Consider the following 23,932-nt stretch of genomic DNA (forward strand, 5'->3'; position numbering starts at 1 on the left):
TACGATTTTTTTAATGTGATGCACATCATTGAAAATGCATATAGTGTGACTGAATAACTCTTGCCAGTGTTTAGTTCCAGCAGAGTTATCTTTCTTAAATGGAACGGAGCACCTGGATTGAGCATCGTCAAGTTGAAGGTATCACGGTACCAATTGTTTCTCCATAGACCAAAATGCTAATATTTGGAGAAATAAATATATTTTCTATCCTACTTTAGCGTGCATGTCACACACGTTTCTAGAGAGCAGTGTTAGATTGTCAATTTGACAAGGACAAAACCAGGCACTCCAGTGCATTTAAGAGAGATAACTCTGCTGGAACTAGACGGGGGTAGAGTTATCTAGTCAAAACAGACACAGCTTCAGACATGTGTACCACATTTTTAAAAAAAAATCATAAAAAATGCAAAATATCATCTAGATAGGAAATAAAATAATTTCACATGTTGCCAGGAGGCACAACATTTTTTTAATCCTAACAGAAAGTACAACTCTTATATAATGCACCAAGCACAGCTAGTTTTGTTGTTTATTTCGAAATACATGTATTTTTCATCAGCTCCTTTACATGGGATACAGTGCTTTGTATGACCTTAGAAAAGAGAATTTTCATTTCTGAGGCATATATACGACGTTAGTCACCTGTCAAGGACACTTCGTTGGCATATCTTGTCTGTTTTATGGCCATGTAAAGATCTCCATTACACTCATCCTCAAAGATTTCTGTCAATAATAATGGTAGTCTGGCTGTAACTTTTGTATCGTTATCCGGAGCAATATCTTTCTTCTTTATCTCAAAGTCTCTGAACATGTCCAGATAGTCCTCTTTGTTGTAAAGCTGGAAACGCTGGAAGACTCGATTTCCAAACCGTCCAATCAGCAATTGCTTATAGGCTTCGTCTGCTTGAGTTCCTCCCCATGCTCCAACACTGGCTTTATGAAGTTATTTCTTCCATCAGACAAAACTTCGTTAACTGTGATATATATGGTTCCACTGTGGAATAAGTATTAGGATTCATCACTGTGAACCTTCCGATATATATATATATATATATATATATATATATATATATATATATATATATATATATATATATATATATATATATATATATATATATATATATATTATTTTTTCTGCAAAAAAGTACTCTTCAGCAATAGTTCATAATCTGTTTATGTGTTACAAGTATTAGCAATGCAATTATGAGAGTATATCAAAACGTAGTTATCTTCTAACCAGACTTGTACCAAATAAAGCAAATAATATTATATTTTATACAGAAAAAATAATCTTAAGTTTTGATGGATATTTTTTGTTTCCAAACCTAATATAGACATCAATGCAAAATTAATGACAAGAAATTAAATGGGTAATTAATCTCCTGCGTCTAGCACCATTTATATTGAGCCAGGCCTGAAAGACGTCATTCCTCCTCCTTCGACCATCTTCTCTACTGGGAGAAGACGGCAAAAAATAGACGCTGTCTCTGATTTTAGTGCTATCTTCAGATTTTCGGTTTTAATGCCCGCCTGAGTAAGATATTTATTATTGTTATAAAAAAGCAAACATGTATTTATATAGCACTGAGAAGTTTATCAGTAGCCCTTTATTTTCATACGATTAAGTAAACTAACACATGGATACAATGCTAGCCACTAAAGTAGTGAAAATAAAGAATCAGTATTTATAACGGAATAAAACTGTGTCTAAGTGATTATGTACCTGATATTTATGTTTTCAACGACAAACATGCGTATCTCAGTATGTACGAAAGGTATTAGTGCAGTTTCTTAACAACGAAATGACTTAAATTTATCAAAACTTTATATATTTATGTACAACTCTGATAATATGCTATATGGTAGGGGTTGAAAGAAGGTCTGTGATTGGTCCGCATATAATTGTCAACACATCCTTCTCTGAGTGGGCAACCGATATCGAGTGCCAATGTTTTAAAAACGACATACAAGATCACTCATCGTATGAATAAGTCAGGGCTCATGCAGAAAATATCAGAGTACGTGGTCGATATATTTTGGACCCAAACTCGATAGTATCTACACTGCAAAACTGTTCATAATTTTCATCCGTTTTCTCCGATTTTCGATGAACAATATATTCATAATCCTTAGAAATATGACCGTTTGTCCTTCGACAAGTTAAGAGAAAATATTAAGTCTGAAATAACTACACAACACGATGAAGAAATAATTCAAAATTTTAAATAGGCTTCGAAAGTTCTAATATTATGACATATCAATCTAAATTGCCCAATCCATGTCTGGCGATAGACGAAAGTGTGGATAACACTGGGGTAGGTAACATGTCACGCAAAATGTCATATTATAAAAAGGGCAATCTGACAACGTTATATTACTATATGTATCATCGAATTAAAGTATTGCAATATTCAATAACGAGAAGTGGATCGATAATAATTCAAAACTTAGGTGTGTTTGTTACCACAACCTCAACTGCAGCCTACCTCATGAAATGTTTGGCAGCATCAGCCAGATGGCAGGCGCAGTCAAGATCTACGTGATCTCATCATCTGTGATCTCACCATGGGACATTCGATTTTTGCTGTTTTTCAACATGTCATCTTTCAGGTAACGAATGACCATTGCGAAGACGGTCTTTGCTGGCAAGGATTGTTGAGTTTTGTCCTTTAGATCAACAATTATATTCAATCCCTGTATAAAACAGATAATTGTATTTATGATTTCTTAAATAAAGACTGCAGACATACCACTAGGAGATCGACGGAAGGCTTTATATTTTATTTAATGCAACTATGGTATATTAAAATGAAGACTTCTTATCCATTCGTAAAGAAATCTTTAAAGGTTATGAGCGGTCGTCAGTCAATTAAGTTATGTGAGACATGATATAACTGTTACGACTCTATGGTCTTAAACTAAGTAACAGCAAATAGCGATAAACAAAAACAAGTTTTGTAAAATTCAGCTAATAATGTATTTCCGTAGATGACAAAGTGAAAATTTAAAGAGAACGTACGGTACTATGAGTTAAGTCCCCCATAGTCCTACAAGTTCTATCACAAGTCTAAATGAACATATTTCCATTTGAATTTCAGTGGTGTTCTACGCAATTTCTAATAATTGAATGTGTTGACGTGGCTGTAGTCTAGAATGTGCTAATGTTCCAATGTGCTGGAGTGCATCGATACGCTAGCAGTACTTTGATGAATCACAATAATATAATCCAAAGACTTACTGACTGAGTTCATGATGATTCCAAATTAATGATTTAATCCAAACAATATTATCGAGCACATTGTAATTCCAGTGACAAATTTAAATAAATAAATCTACCCAAACTAAAAAGTGAACACAAACATAAGAATGATTCTTCTTCGGATGTTAAGGCAATAATGAATAATTCTTAGGTCTCAATTACCATTTTCCGGTAAAACCTATGTCATCTCTGTAATGATGAAAAGTTTTATTGAATATTTTTTGTACATAAAGTAAACTGTCTGTAGAATAGCATGACATTACCTTCCGTCGTGGTCAGCGTGAAACGTAATTTATTATGAGTGTTGTATTGGCTAGTCTAGCAATAAACTGTTGACTGCAAGGGATAGAATCTACTCTACCTGGGGCATTAATTTAATTTTAATTAGAACCCGCTTGGTCAAAGTTTGGAGCAAACAAGAGTACAATGTTAACGCGAGGTCATTGGGTAAAGTGTCTAGAGGAAATCTTTGCGAAATTGTAGTAAATTGGAAACAGGTGCCATAAATATTTTTCAGAAAAGGTGTTAATAAAGACAGAATGGAGAGAATTTTCTGACCTCGAAGGGAGTAATAAGAATTTAAGGCGGATAAAGTAGTAATCCTGGTTGGCTAATCTAAAGGAGGGGGTGTTGCCAGAATGAAATTCGTGGGTTTAAAATAATTCCCTATTTAAAATGAATCAGTCTGAGTGTCCGTGAGGTGCCAAGAAGTTGACTCCGTAGATAAACTAATTCTACATTTCCTTGCTAAATAAATCGTCTTAAAGACGAGCGTCGGAAAGTTGACTATACAGAAAGAGAGAGAGATTCAAAACTGCATAAAAACATGCGATCTTGAATAAAGCAAAAAGTTAATCTCGTTTATATGCGATGTATTCACTGATGTAAGTTTATAAGTGTTGCTTAATTTATTCATTTTAAATTCATACTTCGATTTTTCTTTGAGTTCAGAAATAATTGTGCATGTCATGATTGACGTATTGAAAGAATGTCATACAATGTTTCTTGATATGGATGAGTTCGCATTTAGTTATTTGTCTTTAACAGAAATCATGTAGAGTAAAATTTAATGTATTTCCTCTGATGCAAATTATGTGAATATGTAAATTATCTGTCTTAAATGATTTTTTGAGGATTGATTTTACTATGTCTGAAAATGTATGTCAATGAATCGCTAATTAGCAAAGTAACGTAGTTAGGACAATGAATGAAGACCGTTAATTCGTGTATAATTAGGCTGTGAATTCTTTCCATCGGAACGATGGTGTAAGATTTGGAACGTGTGCCGAAATATGGTAATTGAATATTACAATATTGAGAAACGCGGACTGATCACCAGCAGTGATTTTTTAAAAGCCGGAAGCACCAGGTGATGCTGTCACACCATGCAATCTGAATAATATCGCTCACTAAATCATATAAAACCATATCATTAACGGAACGGCTAATTAAAATTCGCATAATTTTGTAACTCTGTTTTTGATAGCGAATCATTCACATGCTATGTTCGATTTCATTTCTTGTTTATGTAATTGATTAAATTGTTGTATTGTACATAAGAGGCTCGTGCTATTCTATTATATATCTATGCTCACTTCTCTGGTATTCAATCCATCAATTTCTTATTTTATTTTATTGTTTTCTCGTCCGGGCAATAACACAGTGGTCGATCACCTCCTAGATAATGATTACCAAAACCCTTAAGGAGGTGGGGGGGGAGAGATCTCTCATATTCATCCACCCCATGACAATCTCAATGAAAAATACTTTTCTAAAGCATTCTAAGGTCCGGTAACTTACTAAAACATTGAAAGTTGTCAACAAGTTTAGGAATTTCCAAGAGCAAAGTCAATGTCCTACAACATGGTCATTACCTAATATTTAATCTATACTCAGAGAATTATTAGCTATGTCTAATGTTGTTTAAACAATCAATATCCCTGGTCAGGTAGACCATTAACATGATTTGGACTAGAGTCAATTACCAAATACACATATAGATAACATATAAATCATAGATGAAAGCCAAGAAACAATACAAATTAAATATACTTAACGTAACTAATAATGCAACCAGCATGTATGTGGGGGGGGGGGGGTTTTGTTTTGCTGCTGTGTGTGGCAAAATTATTAAAAGTAGCAATGATCAAAATCTCCAAAAACTGAGAGAGAGGGAGTTCTGTCGCTGGAAGAAGCAATCATTTGGAGAAAAATGTGCACACAGAATTGTCAATATGCTTGCCCCAGCGCGTAGAATTGTGTAAACCCTGTACAGCAGCACAATGGACCGAGCTATTTAAAATTGAGACTATTACTACTTCCAGCCGTGGCCTTTCAATACCCATAACCTCATTTCGCATGATGCCTAATAATTGTAACTAATAAATAACCTAATGATACAGCAGCAGAGAGGATGAATAGACATTTTGCTGAAACGTCATTTTTGGAGAAAAAAAAGCTTCCTACGAAAACGAAAAAAAAATAACGTCAATAACGCTAAACCAAAGCCTCTTACCGAGAATTTGTCTAATTGGGTTAGTTTTTTGTTACTTTGTCTTTGTCGTTAGTGTTTTTCTAAATTTGTGTGTATATTTTTGTTTACCCACCGGACGTTTCATTGAGATCGCATCCTCTCCGCTGCTTTAATTCGATCATTATTCTATCAATAATGACACCTTGTACGGAATCTTACACGGCTTGATTAGCTAGAGAAAGATTAGAAGCAATCAAAACGTTTTTGAATGTTCGTGATTCTCTTAGACAAAAACTTCAAGAACGTCAAGAAACACATGTTGAATTTGCAGAAGATACAGAAATGTTATTTAAACCTATTTTTAAAAAATGAATGTATTCTTCCAACTTTAAAACAAACTGCTAAGTATACTAAGAAAACAAAAAATAAATAGTTGCTACTCACCCTCCTCCTGCTGATGTAGGTGGTGCTTAAGATGGTGATGAAGAAAAAATAGAACCAAAAAAGATGAAAATAAAGAAAGGAAGGAAAGGAATTAATTTTAAGGAAATATTTACTGAAAATAAGTTCTACAAGTAATAACAAAGACTAACATACATGATTTAGGAACCTTGGCTGCTGGACCTTATGGTCAAAGATATAGATATTTAAAACCCGAATATATCGATAATGTAGGTCGTTTAACATGGCATAACTGGATTTTTTGTATAAATCAAGATCTTAATCAAGTAGATACAACTGATATTTTATATGCGGCTTATATTGATAAAATAAATCAATATCATGCAGACCTTGCAGAAAAAAGAAGAAAAAACTAGCAAGAAAGACAAGAAAGAAATAATCTCTTGGGGAAGAACGTCCTGAGCAAGAACCTTCCTATCAACTTCCTCCACCGCAGCAACAAATAGAACCAGAACAAAAAGAACCACAATCTCCCGGGTCAGAATTATTTGGTCACAACAAACAACACAGCCTCCTCAGCAAGAAACCAGTGCTTATAGAAATATTTTTGTTGAAAGAAGTCATATCTAACTTAATAATCGAGCTTCATCAGCAATGGTTGCTGCTTTTTTTTGGAAGGAGAAAAAAAAATTGAACAAAGATTTTGTTGAACGGATAGAATCTGAAAAATGAATTGCTACATGATATGCCGCCCATAAAAATCGAGATTCGAAAGTAAAGGTAATCAGGGAGTGAAAAGATTAGGACCAAACGCATGAAGATTGATCGAGTTGTGTGCATTTGTCAGTAAATTTGAATGTGCACATGCACACTATTCCACTCGAGTTGATAACACAAAAACTTAATAAAGCAGATGCAGATAATTTTAGCGCAATAACAAGTAGTAATTCAACGTAAAGGTTCAGACAAGAGAAAAGGTCTGTTACGGCTCAATTATCTTAAATTAAATAACATAGAAAAGTGAAACCAACAAGTTTAGTAAAATTCAAAAAATATTTTTCCTTAGAAAACAAGGTGAAAATATATAAGGAACTTATAGTATAGTGAATTCAATCGTAAACAATCCTAAAAGTTGTATCACATGTTCAAAGGTCCAAGTCTTGAATTTGCTGGAATAGCAATAGCATTTAGTGTACCTTGGTGCCAACGGTCTTGATGTATAACAATAATATAATCCAGAATGTCTTTGAATGAATTTGCAATAATCTCAAAATAGTGACTTACTCCAAATTCAATCAGCACTTTGTAATTCCAACGAATAATTCAAAAAAATAAATCCTCAAAAAATTTAATTCAATATAACTAAATCTGATATTACAAAGACTGATGTTAAGATAGGAATAACTAATTATGTTGATCACAACCTTTGCATAATAATCTAAGACACAATAAGAGGACATGGATGTCGGTCATTTCCCATCAAATTTGAAAAGAAAGTCATGAATATTTAATTAAAATTTAGCCAAGAACCTGACAAACATCAGATAAACTATGGGATTTTTTCCAAAGGAAAATCCAATGTCCTGAACTAAAATTCAAGACAACTTGTTAACTACAAAAGACCATTATCCTAACATATAATCTACAATAATCATGGACAAAAATTAGCTATGTAATATGTTCTTTACAAATAATTAAAAAAATCACAAACACATACAAAAGTTAAACACATAATAAAGATGTACATATAAGGTCAACAGTTCTATCAACGATTTTAAAGGAATTAAAAGAAAACGTTAGATTACGCAAGGCAAATTCAATCACATATAAAATAATACGATGTGCTGTTAAACAAATTCAAAACAGAAAAAGGTTGAACCTCATCAATGTATTTGGTATTGAAAACGCAACAAGGAACGTAACTAAAATACATAAACTTGCAAATGCAGTTTTCAACCTTTCTCGAAGATTTAGGTACAAGTAAGGACGCGAAACGGGAGATACGTTTTGATAATGTATTTGGTGCTTAAGCTTTTGGAGATCTGTACTATATATTTGATCTTATTGATCTAACTTTATAATTTGATTATATCTGATTCTCATTCACCTAAATTACAACTTATATGCAATTCGTGGAACAATGAAGTACATACTAACATTGTGAATACTCCAAAATGTTCAGTGTTTACTGTCTATATAAACTATGATCAAATGTCGGCTGGAACGACATCGAATAATTCGAATGATGCTTCGCCAACACTATAGAGCACAAGAGAAGTATAAGAAATGAAAGGAAGTAAAACACTCGACCAAACCTATTTGGGGATAGATAGAATATATTTGGTTTTTAAAATTCAAACGTACGTACAGGTGGAAATTTAAAGCAAACAAGCTGCACATAAAATTACAAGAGTGATAGAAAAGTTAATGTAAACAAAAATATGAAATTCATCTAAATAAATGAAATAAAATTTAAACATACTTGTATATGAATTTACGCGTTTCTATGACAACTGATCAAACTAAAAAAAGGATAACTTTCATCCCAAATAACAAGATTCAATTCACTTTAACAAAGCAAAACGGACGATATCAGCTATCGGACATTTTATCATCAACTGATATACACAAATTGTACTTGGGCCAGATAAAATCAGCCAGCATATAAACTACAATTAATTAATATATTCGTATATTTCAAAAGAATTTAACAGAAAATTGCTGTAACTTCTTACCAATATGTACATTCCGTGCGACGCTGCTTATATACCTGAAGAATGTATAAAAGACAATTAAAAGATAAAATTCAACATAGAAAATTGTTTTAACAGATTATTTATGCAGGTATTTGGTAAAGAAAAATAGAACTCCGTTATATAAATTATGATATCTGTAAATTGAGCTTTTCCGTAACCAATTATGTTTTTTAATATATTTCGGCAACTTAAAATAAAACTAATTTCAAAATGTCGGATTTCGCTTTCACATTATACATGAACATTTGAACTCTTTATAATACCTAGGTATTATAAAACAAATTCTTCCGATAGCAGGACACACAAGTTTATGGTTGACCAACAATGAAATCCCCAAAGGAATCATTTTGTAAATGCTTCTTTGACAAATCAAAACCACAAACAATTCTTATCAAGATTCTTGATCCATTTTAGACAATTATATGGAATAATGTTTACGGATGTACTCCCTTGCAATCAAGGACAACTACTGCTTTAAAATCGAGAAATCTCAATGAAATTGCAAACTTGTCTTTTCTACATATTTTCTGTGAGGAAAAACTATATCAATGATTTCACGTTTTATGAGGCTCTTAAAGAAACTCAAATCTCATGTGTACCAAATATAAATAGGGTTTTTATAAATCGAATTTAAGGGTTTAAAAACCAGTGGGTTTTTTACAAGACTTCATAAGAAAGTCTTTCTTGTTTATCGTATTTATATTTCATTATGGTCATTAATTACTCAAGCGTTATAGAAGAAAAGTTATTTTACGACTATTTATTTAGTAATAAAACAAAACATTTTCATTTAGTTACCTTGGAGAACAAAGTGTCCCAACGCGTAAAACTAATCCTTACTACCACAATGTGACAAATGGTTTTGAAACCTTCCCCTCAAATCAATGCATTAAATTTATTTTATTTCGGAAAATAATTCATCCATGTATTAAAAAAAGCTGCAAAGTAATCTATCTAGCTAAAACGTATCAACATTGATATGTTGATCCTTTATGTCTTTTAGCAGTGTATGCTTCCCTGTTTCTTCCTCATACAGGTAAGTCCTTATTACAGTTACAAAACTTTTCCATCGTATTTCTCTACCCGAGAAAATTGACGGTGGCCTTTGTAGACTTTCCTGTTCTTTCTTCTCTTGCTGTGGCCTCTATTTCGGTACCTCCAAACGTCATGGAAAAAAATGCAGTTCTCTTGTCTTTAGGCACACTCTTATCGATATTATCAACACTAACTGATCCTAGATTCACACATTCCTCATCTGTGACGTACATTGGAGATTTCCGTGTTGAGGCGTATATTAAAAATCCAATACTACTTTGAGCTTCTGTCATCGGTTCGTAAGGTTTTTCTTTGGTAGTCTCGTTTAATGCGATAGTCTGGCCAACTTCAACATGTTTATCAAAGATATCCGTGCAATATGGCTGACCTTCGTATTCAATTCTCTTCCTGATATCATGCTTATCATTGTCGAATGGAAGGTTAATGGAAATTCCATACGTATATTTGCAGACACGTTGTGCAACAGAAGACGGACTATGGCCAAAAACTACCGCACCCTTCAGGACAACTAAACCCGCCTCCTGTGGTATAATGACCTTTATCTTGGGAAAGCTGGAACGAATAGCATGTTGAAGCATCTTGGACTCAGAAAACCCTCCTACCATCAGAATGCTGGATAAGCCATGGACACTCTTTTCTTTCATTAGCTCCTTTACATGGGATACTGTGCTTTGAATGGCATTAGAGAAGAGACTTTTCATTACTGAGGCATTTATACGAAGTTTGTCACCTGTCAAGGACAATTCATTGGCATATCTTGTCTGCATAATGGCCGTGCGAAGATCTTCACCAGATTCATCCTCAAAGATTTCTTTCAACGAGGATGGTAATCGAATTGTAACTTTACTATCGTTGCTCGGAGCAATATCTCTCTTCTTTATCTCAAAGTCTCTAAACATGTCCAGATAGTCTTCTTTGTTCTCAAGCTGGAAGCGTTGGAACACTGGATTTCCAACCAGGCTAATTAAAAATTGCTTATAGGCTTCGTCTACTTGAGTTCCTCCCCATGCTCCACCACTGGCTTTGTGAAGTTCTTTCAGTCTTCCATCAGACAAAACTTCGTGAACAGTGATATCTATGGTTCCACCTGTGGAAGATATATTAAGAGTAATCACTGTAAAATGTGCATTGCATACTTACTATCTGCAAGAAACTAGTCTTTAGAAATATTTCATCTTCGTTTCATTGCAATGAAGTATTCGCATTACAATTATAAGAGTCTGTCATACGAAGTCGTTGTCTAACATGACTTTCACAACATAACTAACGGAATAGTATATTTTATGCAGCTTTCCATAAAATATTAGCTTTAAGTTGTGAATTATAATTTTAGTTGATAAACCTTGTGAAGTGTCGAATTTTGAATTGCAGTAAACTTTAAAGTTGAATGCACTGAGCGTTAAAATTTTATCGCATTTAAACTAGAAAAGTCTTTGTGAAGGATCACTTCGACCTTTCTAAGTACATCTCCCCCGATGTCAGTGTAAACTTCAAATGGGCAGCATTCCAACTCAGTGAAATTGACCAACGTATCTTAACACGGGCCTTAGAAAGTAAACATTTGAACTGCCAACCATAACCGCTTGGATTGAACCTAGGTCCGCTTATCATTTTTTCAAAGGGAAATTGTCACGCACCGTAGTTCACAGATTCCGATATGTCTAGAACCTGATGAAAGGACTTATTTCTTTGTGAAAAATTAGGGACCGCTGCCTATAATTGGGCAGAGTAAATTAAGGCGTACACTTTAGAAGCAATCAGACTTTATAGTGACGACCTTAGTCGAAATGCTTTTGTCTTAAAATTTCCTGGAAGAAGAAAAGTAGTCTACTCCGTGGAACCCTAAAAAGAATAGTGCTTTCCTCATTAAACAAGAAAGGGACGATATGGCCGTCTTGTAAAAAGAAAGACAGGTTTTAGTGCTAGGACGCACAAGTTCTGAAAGAGAACAGAAATAAGGAACGGCTTTCTGAAAGAGAGACGGGACAATCTGAAGACAGATGTCCGAGGAAAAGAAGGACGATGTCAGAATAAAAGGACCAGGAAGTCCATGAATAGGTAAAGCATAGAGCTTAGGAAGGATGAACTAGGAAACGTTGATATAGGGTCAAGAGAGGAAGGTGATACAAATCAATCGTGGACATTGCGCTCTTTTCATCTCTCGTCATGTTGATGAAATAAATCCAGATTGGACACTCCTGTTAAATTCTATTGATATAATCTAACTTGAATTGGAATTGCCGTTATTAATTTATTCTAATTCAATTTGTTATTTTCTTGTCAAAATGGGGTTCGTATTGCTTTATTTCTTATCATTATTCTCGCTCAGTTCTCTGTTGAAATTTATTCTTCTTTCACTCCCGCCGAGCTATAATATCGAGGAAGGTCATCCTCAAGATAACGCCAGCCAAATCCAGTTAACCACCCCTCTTACTAAGAGGGTGACGTTACACACCTAATATAAACTGCAATACAAAATTAATCACGAAAATAATGAAATGATTAATTAACCTCCTGCGTCCAAGACCATGTATATTGATCCCGGCTTCAAAGATGTTATTCCTCCTCCTTCGACCATCTTCTCTACTGGGAGAAGACGGCAGAAAATGGACGATGTTTCTGGTTCTAGCGCTATCTTCAATTTTTCGGTTTTTATCCCAGCCTGAAAATATATTTAATAATGTATTTTAAAAATGTATTTTCAACGCACTGTCCGACTTGATGGAAAAATAAATTTCATCAGCACATTACCTTTATAAGAATGAGTGGAGAAGACGCTACCCATAGTAGTAGTAGATGAAATAAACAATTAGTATTTATATCATAAGATCGATGAGACTGAGTGATTGTTTAATTGATATTCCTGGTTTCAACGAGAGACTTGCATATTTTAGCATATGCGAGAAGTACTAGTGCAGTATAAAGACCTGCAGGGCCGTATTATCGTATAGGGCACAATACGCTCTGTGCCTAGGGCCTACGAACACAATGTTACTGAAGAGTATATACCTGTGTTTCTAGGGCCAATAAGGACCTTAATCAGCCCGTGACATTTATTGGCGTTTGTTTTCTGTTCAATAAGTCTTGATCATATGCTGTATCGTTCTGGGTTTTTTAGATGGGTGGTATGTGATTGGTCCGCCTGTAATTGTCATCAAATCCTTTTTTAGAAGACCACAATATCGAGTGGCAGTGCGTTACGAAAGACGAACGATATCACTTAATGCACGAATTAGTCAGGGGTGGATCCAGGAGGGAAGGGCACATAGGGTGACCCCCTCCCACTCTACATCCCGTTTTCTTCCCATTACAAATGAGCGCGAAACAACCCGAACGTTTCCCCGAGTTAGTTTTCTGTACAATGACATACTCAACATTACGCCATGGAAACGCTTTAAGAGCTTCCGGGGATAGGAGTCTCACCAGGAGGTCCATTCCACTGACCCATGTCCTACTTATTTATGATCAGCCCACCATCCCCAAAAAGATATTAAAAAAACAATGCTGACGGTAATTTTGGATCTGCCTTCATTAGCGTCTATATCACAAAACAGTTGATCATACTCATCCATGATAAATGAAAGCTCTGACAAAGTTTTCTTTTTCTTCGCTTTTAAGTAAATATCATAATATTCGTAGCCCTGTAAAATATGGTACGTTGTAATTCCACAAAATAATAGCATATATTCAGTGATAAATAAGTATTTTGGTTCAATACGGGGAACAAATAATTCAAAACTTTGAATGGACTTCGAAAATTCTGATGGTGTGACATCTAATCTAGGTTCTACAAGACGCACCTGGCGATAGACGTACATGCGGATACCATGGAAATAGGTAAAGTTTAATTTAAGATACGTCGTCAGATTACAGGGGTAATCTGACAATGTTATGTTACCATATGTATCATCTAAATCAAGTATTACGATATTCAATTTAGAGATGTACATGTAACACTGGTCAACAGTGAAATCATTACTGACTTGAAAAGGCCCTAATCTGTAGTATTTTGGTGTGCCGAACACGAATATAACCGTGAAAAATTTGTATTGGCTCTCGTTTTGAAGATATTCATATACCTCATTTTCTATGTTTCACTGTGTAAATTTCTCCAGTAGGACTGCAGCAACATCCGGAATAATGATGTAACATTGCATAATACCATCATGCTCACATCATCCACAGTTGATTGCATCATTTTCTGATGCAATGCAATACTAATGCCATGCGGCTGCTGAAGTAAGTTGACGTCAGCAGTGTACTATACATGTGTAGGCCTATTATACTAATGCCAGGCGGCTGCTGAAGCTGACGTAAGCAGTGTACTATATAAAGCCCAATCAGATAGGTTCAGCATTTAAAATATTTTAGACGTTGTGCGAGACAGTTCAAGCTACTGTTACATAAAACTTATTATTTTATCCATTTACGTACAATAAAGAACAGTAATGCCTCGAAAGTGTGTTAATACCGCGGACAATTTTTGCTATATTTGTGGGGAAGTGACATTTGCCAACCAGAAGAAAAGTATCAATTCTCAAGTGAAGAAGGCATATCATCTTTACTTCGGATGCAAGGTTGGTGACCAAGACAAGCCTTGGGCTCCGCATATATGCTGTGCTACATGTACAACACAGCTTTCACAGTGGTTGAATTGCAAAAGGTCATCAATGCCGTTTGCAGTCCCAATGGTGTGGAGAGAGCCAAGCAACCACCTAAATGACTGTTACTTCTGCTTGGTTCCTCCTCTTTCCGGCGGAATAACGAAGCGAAAGAAGTCGAGAATAGTCTACCCAAACATTCCGTCTGCATTGAGACCAGTTCCACATGGTGAGGGACTTCCTATTCCAGAACCTCCAGCAGAATATTCTCTTGATTCATCTGACGAAGACAAAGGTAAGTCGACCTGTTCTTCTCCTGGTCCATCAGCATGCAGTGATCCAGATTTTCACTGTGGTGCATCATCAACCCCACACAGAATAACACAGGAAGAACTAAATGACCTGATTCGTGATTTGGACTTATCAAAGAACAAGGCAGAATTGCTAGGATCAAGACTCCAACAATGGAATCTTCTAGAAGAAGATGTCACAATTACTGCATATCGAAAGCGCCACCAGCAATTGGTGCCTTTCTTCAGAAAGGAAAGTAATCTGATATTCTGTTCCGATATTGAGGGCCTCATGAATGCTTTAAAAATCACTCATGACCCACAAGAATGGAGACTATTTGTGGACTCTTCGAAACTGAGTCTCAAGGCTGTGCTTTTGCACAATGGAAACATTCTTCCATCTATTCCAGTAGCGTATGCTGTCCACATGAAAGAGACATACGATAACTTAAGGCAGCTACTGAATTCCATTGAGTATAACAAGTACAGCTGGCACCTCTGTGGTGATTTGAAGGTAGTTGCCCTTTTAATGGGACTGCAGCAAGGATATACAAAATACATGTGTTTCTTATGCGAGTGGGATAGCCGAGCAAGGGAAAAGCACTACATGAGGAAGGAATGGACTCACAGGCAGAATGTAGCCATTGGAGAGAAGAATATCCAACACCCAGCTCTGGTTGAGGCTCAGAAAATCTTGCTACCACCCCTTCACATCAAACTAGGTTTGATGAAGAACTTCGTGAAAGCCATTGACCGGACTTTGCCAGCATTCCGATACCTGCATGAAAAATTCCCTCGACTCAGCGAAGCAAAGATTAAAGAGGGAGTTTTTGTGGGTCCTCAGATTCGAGAGCTTTTCAAAGATGACCGGTTCAACAACTTGCTGGAAGGTGACGCGAAACAAGCATGGAATGCTTTTCGCCTAGTTTCTACAAACTTCCTCGGAAATGTTAGGGCAGAAAACTATAAGGAACTAGTAGAAGACATGTTGATGAAGTATAAGAAACTTGGCTGCAATATGTCTCTAAAGATTCACTTCCTTCATTCCCATTTGGATTTCATTCCTAGCAACTGTGGTATTGTTAGTGATGAACACGGCGAACGTTTTCATCAAGATATCGCAACAATGGAACAAAGATACCAGGGAAAATGGTCCACTACAATGCTGGCTGACTACTGCTGGACACTCCTCAGAGATGCTCCCGAACAGCTGTACAAGAGACAGGCGAAGAAATCTAAGATGTAGTCAATGACTTGATTTTTTATAGGTAGGCTATTACAGTTGACCTTTTACTATTGGAATGCATTTCGTTATGTAAACATTAATTTCTTGCAGATTACAAAAAAACTAGAGCCAATTTTGCAATTTGACTGTCATATTCGTGTTCAGCACATAAAAATTGATTAGAATTGACTAATTTTATTTCAGTAACATGACTTTTGTAAAAATTTGTTGTCCAGTGTAATAGATCAACTTGAGATATGTTTATTAAAGTAACCTCAACTGCAGCCTCCCTCATGAATTGTTTGGCGGCATCAGTCCAGATGGCTGGCACGGTCAAGACCCACGTGATCTCATCTTCTGTCAGGTGCCCACTAGACAGTTTATCTTTACTATTTTTCAGCATGTCTTCTTTCAGGTAACGAATGACAAGCGAGAAGACTGTTTTTGCTGGCAAGGGTTTTTGAGTTTCGTCGTCTAGTTCTATATTTCTATCCAGTCCCTGTGTACAAGATATATGGGTATAAATACTTTATTAAATAAAGATTACAGAAATACCACTAGAAAAACTATGGAAAATGCATTCCTTCACATAATGAAAATACGATCTAAAAATAAGGACTGTTTGTCAGCGCATCTAGAAGTCTTTGTAGGCAATGAGCAGGAGAGAGTCAGCTGAGCATTATGCGACCAGACATAACCAATAAAGCATGTTGTATATATCTGGGGTTTGCCGTTGCATGTGGCAGGATGTATACAAGGGACAATGCTCAGAATCTCCAAACACTGGGACAGACAGAGCTATATCGCCCTCAAGAGCAATATTATGTTGAGAAAGGTGCACCCAACTTGTCAATATGCTTGCCATAGAGTGAAGATTATTGTAAACATTGTACATCAGCATAGTGGACAGAGTTAATTAAAATTGCGACTATCGCTACCTAATAATTGCAACCCATTAATAGCCTAACGATAAGAAAGAAAAGCAACCAGGAAGGAACTACTTCTAATATGGCTGTAGCTGCATCGTTTGAGTTAACAGTTTCGATTACCTTAATAAGCCTTCAAGTTTAGAAAGAAAATTTCAGTTCAAGAGAATAATTATTGCTATAACAATGGAACGTGTAGTTAAATAAAAAATTTTAGATTTCTCTTAATTTGTAGAGTTACTGTCACGAAGGTGATACGGTTTTCTTGACTTATGAGTGACTTCGTATCTAGCCATAATATGAAGTTGAACTTGTTACGGATGAAGCAAGTAAACGTGAGAAAAGAACTTAATTTCTAGAGATAATTATAAAAGTTTTAAATTGGCTTCAATTTCAAGAAGATCTTAAAAGTTAAAGTTCGGCAAAATTGAATTGATATTCATATTAAAATAGCTACAATTGTAGCTTGAAGTGTAGTATGAAGTTCAATTTTGGTAACATGCCGCCCAGGTACATTTACGCATAACTATATTTTTATGTCCATACAATGTCTTTAAAATACTTTCCTAATAATCGACTGTTTTTCCTCTCCTTAATACTGAATTTCGTTTTAGTGTTGGTGCTGATGATACAATAAACAGTGATATAATCACTAAAGTGTATTTCTCTATCTATCTACAAGTCTGTTCGGTTACGTGTCCATTGTCCTTTTATCTATCAATAAACCATCTGCTGACCATGGTCGTAGTCATCGTGTTCATCCTCATCGCAATTATTAAAACAACTAGTAATAGTAGTACTACTACAAAATGTTATTATTATTATTATTATTATTATTATTATTATTATTATTATTATTTCACCTGAACAAAGGCAATTAAGCTTAAGACATGAATATGAAACTGTCTTCAGGTTGCGTCTTGTCCAGCGTGCGTTTGTCATCCATCTGGAGACTATTTCTCAACAAATTTGTGATGTGTGTTGTTGATGTTGTGGTCGTGATGGTTGTGTCTTCATACCATTTTTCCATGAAGCATCATTTTGAAGCGCCGGAAGTAATACCATCTCTTGTGTTCGTCGTTGCCATCAGAAGCTAACTCACTATACTTGGTTTCAGCGTCATAGCCGAAAGAATGAAAAGTTCTCCCATCCGGTTTTATCAAGACTGTCGTCGGGGCTTTCATCGATACGAGTTGTCCACCAAACCATTGCTTTGCACTGATCCTCGTGGGATCTGTATCGTACTCGTGTTTGAACGAGAACGCCCAGCCGGAATAAGTAGTTCCGAAATCTATGGCGGCAACTAAAATACTAGTTTTTGATTCCTATGAATAGAAGAAAATGCAGATATTTGTTGTTGTTCTCGTTTTATTTACAAATTGTGTTATCTTTTCGTTTCGATATATAAAGCATACGTAAAATATAACATGTGCATGTACCTCATATTCTACTCTGGAGCAAACTTACTTTGTCGAATTCGAAATAGTTTCAAATGACGTGTTAAGGGCAATAATACAACAGCATTTTTTCAATATGTCATTGTTTTCTTTTAGAATTTGAGGTCTAAAAATCTAAATAAAATATTTACCATTTCTGTGTGTATACAACAGCATCAGCAAAACAATCTACCTGTAAGATAAGAAAGATAAACTAATTTCAAAAGTATACACAACAACAATTACAACATAAAAGCATTACAGACAGAACAGCGAACAGGGTACTACAACTAGGATATAATTACGGGGGCCCAAAACGATCAGGGGCCCACTGCCGTCTCAATTAGTATTCATAGGGTACGACTTGATAATTTTTCTTATGTACCACAAATCCTGTACGCAGCCCTGATAACATGTACAACAATTCCACAAACATTCTGTACGCATGCCATTCTTTTGATTTCGCTCCTTCGGATAAAATACCCTAAATTCAATATTATCGGATCATAATGTCCTACATTTTAAAATTTATTCTAAACTGAAAGTGTATGATCAAATATTTTGTAAACTGAATGGCCAAAATAAAATGCAATTTAAAAAAAAAAACATGGGAATAATAACTTATCATTTTAGGTTTAAGACTTTGATGTCTTTAATTATCTGACTTGCCTTCGGGAATAAACAACCGCAGTCAATTCTATTTTCTGAAATGAAAACCAGTTTCACTCCAAAATCCATGTTATTAGCTCCAAGTTAAGTCGCAAAACACTTATTTTAACTCGTTAATTGCAAATGAGAAGAACCTATTGCTGCGACTACGTGCTCTTTATATAACAGAAAGAATAAAAACCAAAAGGTTAGCAAAATCAACTAGTAATTTATTTCCCTACAATGTAAAGTGAAAATTCAAAAGACACTTAGTACCTTGTGAATTAAATCCCAAATAATGGTGGCAATGTTTTTCGTTTTGGTTGCAATTTATTACTGTAAATTTTACTATTTTTTTCTTTTGGAAATGTATTTACTTTAGTTGCCTTTCTGTGGGTGTTTATTCGGTATATCATTACCAACTGACTGCTTTAAAAAGCATCATCAGTCCTAAAACAACAACATAGCCACTTGATAAGCAATAATGTGTTCTTCAGTCTTGTCCATCTATCACAAACTTAGTTTTATCTTGCTCATGTTTAAGGATTTGTTCCCCTGGCTTTTTTCTAGTTTTCGCTTTGCTCCATGCTCTTATTTTGCAGTTTTCTTCTCTGACCTTTCCAAATTCTAGTGAGGTTGCTTGACAAGTTCAACTCCACATGAATATTGTATTTTTTTTGGTGTTAACTTTCTTGGTGATTTGACAACTTTAGCTATTTCTCCATTTTACTCTGACCACCTTGCATGTATTTTACAACCAATTTAAAAGTCAACGTTAAGGGCAAAGCCTGCGAACAAAAGCTGCAAAACTTAATCGCATGATTTTGAGATTATTTTTAATTTAATCGAATCATCTTTAACTATTTTCTATTTCGGCTTGGGCTTTTTTATTAACTTATTGACTTCCTCTTAATACAGTTTTCAAACTAACAACTTGGTCTCCACGAAAATTTTTTTAAAAGTTGCAATACTTAATATTCTAGTTTATGAAAACATTCTAAACTTAACAATACGTTTAATATAGTGCCTCAGATTTGCTAAAATGTTCTTGTATTAACTCTTGAAGAACGGAAATAAAAACGCTTTAACTATTGAACCATTAAGGAATTCTACAAAACTGTTAAGATTCTGCGGGTTGGGGTTGGAGGGGTAATTTTGAGAATATGTGGCTTAAGAAATCGGGGGGGGGGGGCTTTGTTAGAACAAGTTTGATGGTTGATGACTTTTTTTAAAAACGTAATGGCTTGGAGGCATCTAGTTTTAGATATGTTAAGAGTTCGTGGCCTTGTGCTGTTTTGTTTCGGGGTTTCCTTTAATTTAGAGAGTTGGCGAAGGATAGAAAGGTGGTAAGGCCTACACCTTATATGTATCTACTACTCAGTTTAGCTATTTTGTGTTCATTTTGTACAATTTCGGAATGTAAACACGTAGTCTACAGTATGTGACAACTATAGTTTTTAGCTAATGTTATTATCAGACAACTACGTTTAAAAATGAAGGAAAAAAACTATTTCCAACGAATATACAATATATACGTGTTGGCATAAGCATAAAGTGGAAGTAGTAAGTGACTGGAAATATTAAAATTATCGTGAATTACACGCTAATTCTGGACTCAAACATATAGATGTTTTTGCGAGCAATGTTGAATTTTATCTGTGATTTTTATTTCAGGGGTCCCCGCAATAATAGTTTACAGGCATAATTTCGTTGTTGGTTTCTAAACTATTTTACTTAAATTTCAAAGCTGAAAAAGACGTTTGAGTCAAACTCTCATATATTATTTTTTACAGTATCATAAATTCGTACTTATATGAAATTTCACAAATTAGCTGAGGTGATTTATTTAAATAAATGATTATGCATATATTCCTTGTATTATCATCATAATCACCATACTAATTCTTCCTCTTTTTTCCCTCTCTGTGTCTTCTTTTTAATAATAGATAGATAGATAGATATTTTCTAACTGTACGAGGAAAACAGTGTCCAGTTTTTCAAATGTTACGTAATATATGCCGAACGACCTTAAAAATATCATCATCATTATCGTCATAATTATCATCATCATTACAAGTAAATTACTATTACTTGCACATTAGAGAGACGGGTACATCTACATATGTGATTCTTGATCGTCATTATTTCATTCTTTTTAATCGGAGGTCGTTTTCTTATGAAAGTTTCTTTACCTATTTCACGTGCTCTTTTATCTCGAGTAACATTGAATCAATGCCAATGCACTGTGATCATAACATGGGGCCAGACCAGGAAGTAAATTGTGTATTTATGAATTAACATACTGCGTTCAGTTAATGCACTCAACCACTGAATAAAGTAAATTCAGCAGACTTTTATTGTGACCTTTTTATACGTAAAAACCTGACTTTATGACAGGATTATCTATACTGCAGATTAAATCAAATCGATTTAGCTACATTATAACGGCAGACAAATCGTACAGACTATATATTTCTACTTTCAATTTCAACATTTGGCTGAGATGAATTCCACACATAACAAATAGCAAAATCATAGGTGCTTATATTAATGACTGACAGTTCGATTTAAGATGTATAAAGATCTATATACAAAGATATGTCGGTAAGGTTTTACCTATGTTTAGTTCTGTTGCCTGGCTGTTAAAAACTAAATGTCAACTCACTACAGGCCTTCAGTGCACCACTCTATGCTAAGTAAGCGCAGTCTGTACATGTCTTAAGGCAATCGGATCATCAATAAATAACCTTGGAAGTGGTTGTAGGAATACACATACATTAGCTGTGTTGGGTGATTCGTCTCCGACAGAGTGCACCGCATACCTTGAGACATGAAAGGTTGACATATACCGACTGTGACTTTTATCTCCTTCCGCCACGTCAACAAAGGTGGTTCAGAAAAGACAGATCTCAATGACAGCGAATTACATCTGAGCATTCGCAACTTCGAGATCAATCCTACGAATCATACCGCAAATGTAGCTGCCATGGGAGCCACCTTGGCTATTATGAAGCAAGAAACTACCGAGAAGTCACGAATGCTTCGAACTACATTTTTCTAGTCCGATAAATAACCCACACACACCCAAAACAACTGTCTTGCTTCTGGTTGACGATAAGTGTGACTGCTTTCACTTGTTTATTAAAATGTGCAAGTTTGCTGCATGCAAATCTTTCCGGAACACACTTACGCACAGGTAAGCACTTACCTGTATTGGGTAAAGACGTAGCTAGCGCAAAATTCAAACTGGAGACATGACAGAGGGTTGTGTTAATAGCTCTGTGGACAAAAAATGCTACAGATTATTGCAGGTTTTAATGATAGGCAATATCAGCCCTTAAGATGACAGTTAATATCATTTTCATTCCTAACTTCTCGATTAATCCTACAGTGAATGCGAAAAATATAAATGGCTGAGCTGGTTCGAATAGATTCCGATTTCTTTTCTGCTGAGACATCCGGTGAGCAAAATATCATCTTCTATAAAATACGCTGCGCATATCCTTTGTCTTGCAAAACTAACCGATGTGCATCCGAATCACAACTTCTATGTACTATCGTAAAAAATAACAGTGGGGTTCGAATTTATTTGGGTTTCATATTTGCGAAGGCAATGACAGCGAACAAAATATATGATCATTTTCTCCTTTTTTCAGTAAATTTCTGCGTCGGCATTCATTCTACTCGTAATATTTTTGTCTCTTACAAATAGCCGAGGTCATTCCGATTGATATTTGCGATCAAACCTCGCAGGTTCCGATGCTTTTTTTAAAAAGAACGAGTCGCTTACATAGTCCATGCAGCGAAATCAGCCCACTACACTACTAAGATCATGGCAAGTTCCAGCTGCAAAGTGCACTTCGAGGTTACTAACAAGTTAATGTCAAGGAACAAATCAACACCACTTCCAACTACCTTCTCTCCAGTCGACCTTCAGGACATGTTTGCAAATTTCTTCCATGACAAAGTACAAACCATTCGAGATAAGCTTGACACCACAATTTCAATTGACTCGTCGTCACCATATAGTTGGGATACAGAATTTGAGCGGCAACCAATAGCAGCATTTGAACCTGTCTCTATGGATTTCGTACGTACAATCCTAATGAAGAATCCACCAAAGTCATGTGAACTTGATCCAATTCCAACATCACTGCTGCTTTAGTGCTTAGATCCAGTATTGCCTTCACTAACTGAAGTTCTTAATACCTCTCTCTCATCCGGGGAATTTCTATCATTTTTCAAAACTGCCATTGTAAAGCCTCTGCTGAAGAAACCAACACTAGACCATAACGATTTAAAAAACTACCGCCCAGTTTCTAATCTCTCATTCATATCAAAAATCTTAGAAAAGGTTGTTCTATCCCAGCTTGTATCTCATCTAAATTCAAACAGTCTTTTTAGCAATGTACAATCTGCATATCGCCCTTGCCACAGTACTGAAACTACTCTTCTAAAAGTAGTTAATGACATTCTCTCTGCGTTGGATAGCGGAAAGATTACAGTCCTCGCCCTCCTTAATTTGTCTGCAGCATTTGACACAATAGACCATGATATATTCCTTCACCGTCTCCAGCATGTATTTGGCATTCATGCTACAGCTTTACTGTGGTTCAAGTCCTACTTGGTTAACAGGACACAAATTGTATCTGCAAATGGAATACACTCCAGCCCAGTTGATTTATGTTGTGGTGTTCCTTAGGGGTTTGTTCTTGGACCTGTTCTCTTCATTCTGTACACTCAGTCGCTCTCAAGTGTCATTGATCATCATCCAGTGTCTCACCAGTTGTACGCTGATGACACCCAAACATACAAATCTAGCCACCCAACTGAAGTTGATGCTACCATCCAAGGTGT

At 35.4% G+C, this 23,932-nt stretch overlaps 1 protein-coding gene across 3 annotated transcripts; it reads right to left on the reverse strand.

The window, feature by feature from the left end:
• Window positions 1-118: 118 nt before the first annotated feature.
• On the reverse strand, window positions 119-22,164 carry LOC149800317 (heat shock 70 kDa protein 12A-like). Of its 3 annotated transcripts, XR_016421358.1 has the most exons (9): window positions 21,692-22,164; window positions 18,580-18,620; window positions 18,011-18,316; window positions 16,340-16,564; window positions 12,461-12,611; window positions 8,873-11,036; window positions 6,180-6,204; window positions 2,490-2,697; window positions 119-994 (listed from the first exon to the last, which is right to left on the reverse strand). XR_016421358.1 is itself a non-coding variant. In XM_089959906.1 (6 exons), exons 2-6 carry the CDS (start codon window positions 18,580-18,582, stop codon window positions 9,973-9,975), a joined length of 1,749 nt encoding a protein of 582 aa, XP_089816032.1. In that variant the 5' UTR covers window positions 18,583-18,620; window positions 21,692-22,164; the 3' UTR covers window positions 6,465-9,972. The 3 variants fall into 3 exon arrangements, 1 of the variants encoding a protein (XP_089816032.1); XR_016421359.1 differs by lacking the exon at window positions 16,340-16,564; XM_089959906.1 differs by lacking the exons at window positions 119-994; window positions 2,490-2,697; window positions 6,180-6,204 and having other exon boundaries at window positions 6,465-11,036.
• Between the last annotated feature and the right edge of the window lie 1,768 nt (window positions 22,165-23,932).

The sequence above is a fragment of the Sinohyriopsis cumingii genome, chromosome 5 (assembly GCF_028554795.1).
Source record: "Sinohyriopsis cumingii isolate HCF-2022 chromosome 5, ASM2855479v2, whole genome shotgun sequence".
Taxonomy (NCBI): domain Eukaryota; kingdom Metazoa; phylum Mollusca; class Bivalvia; order Unionida; family Unionidae; genus Sinohyriopsis; species Sinohyriopsis cumingii.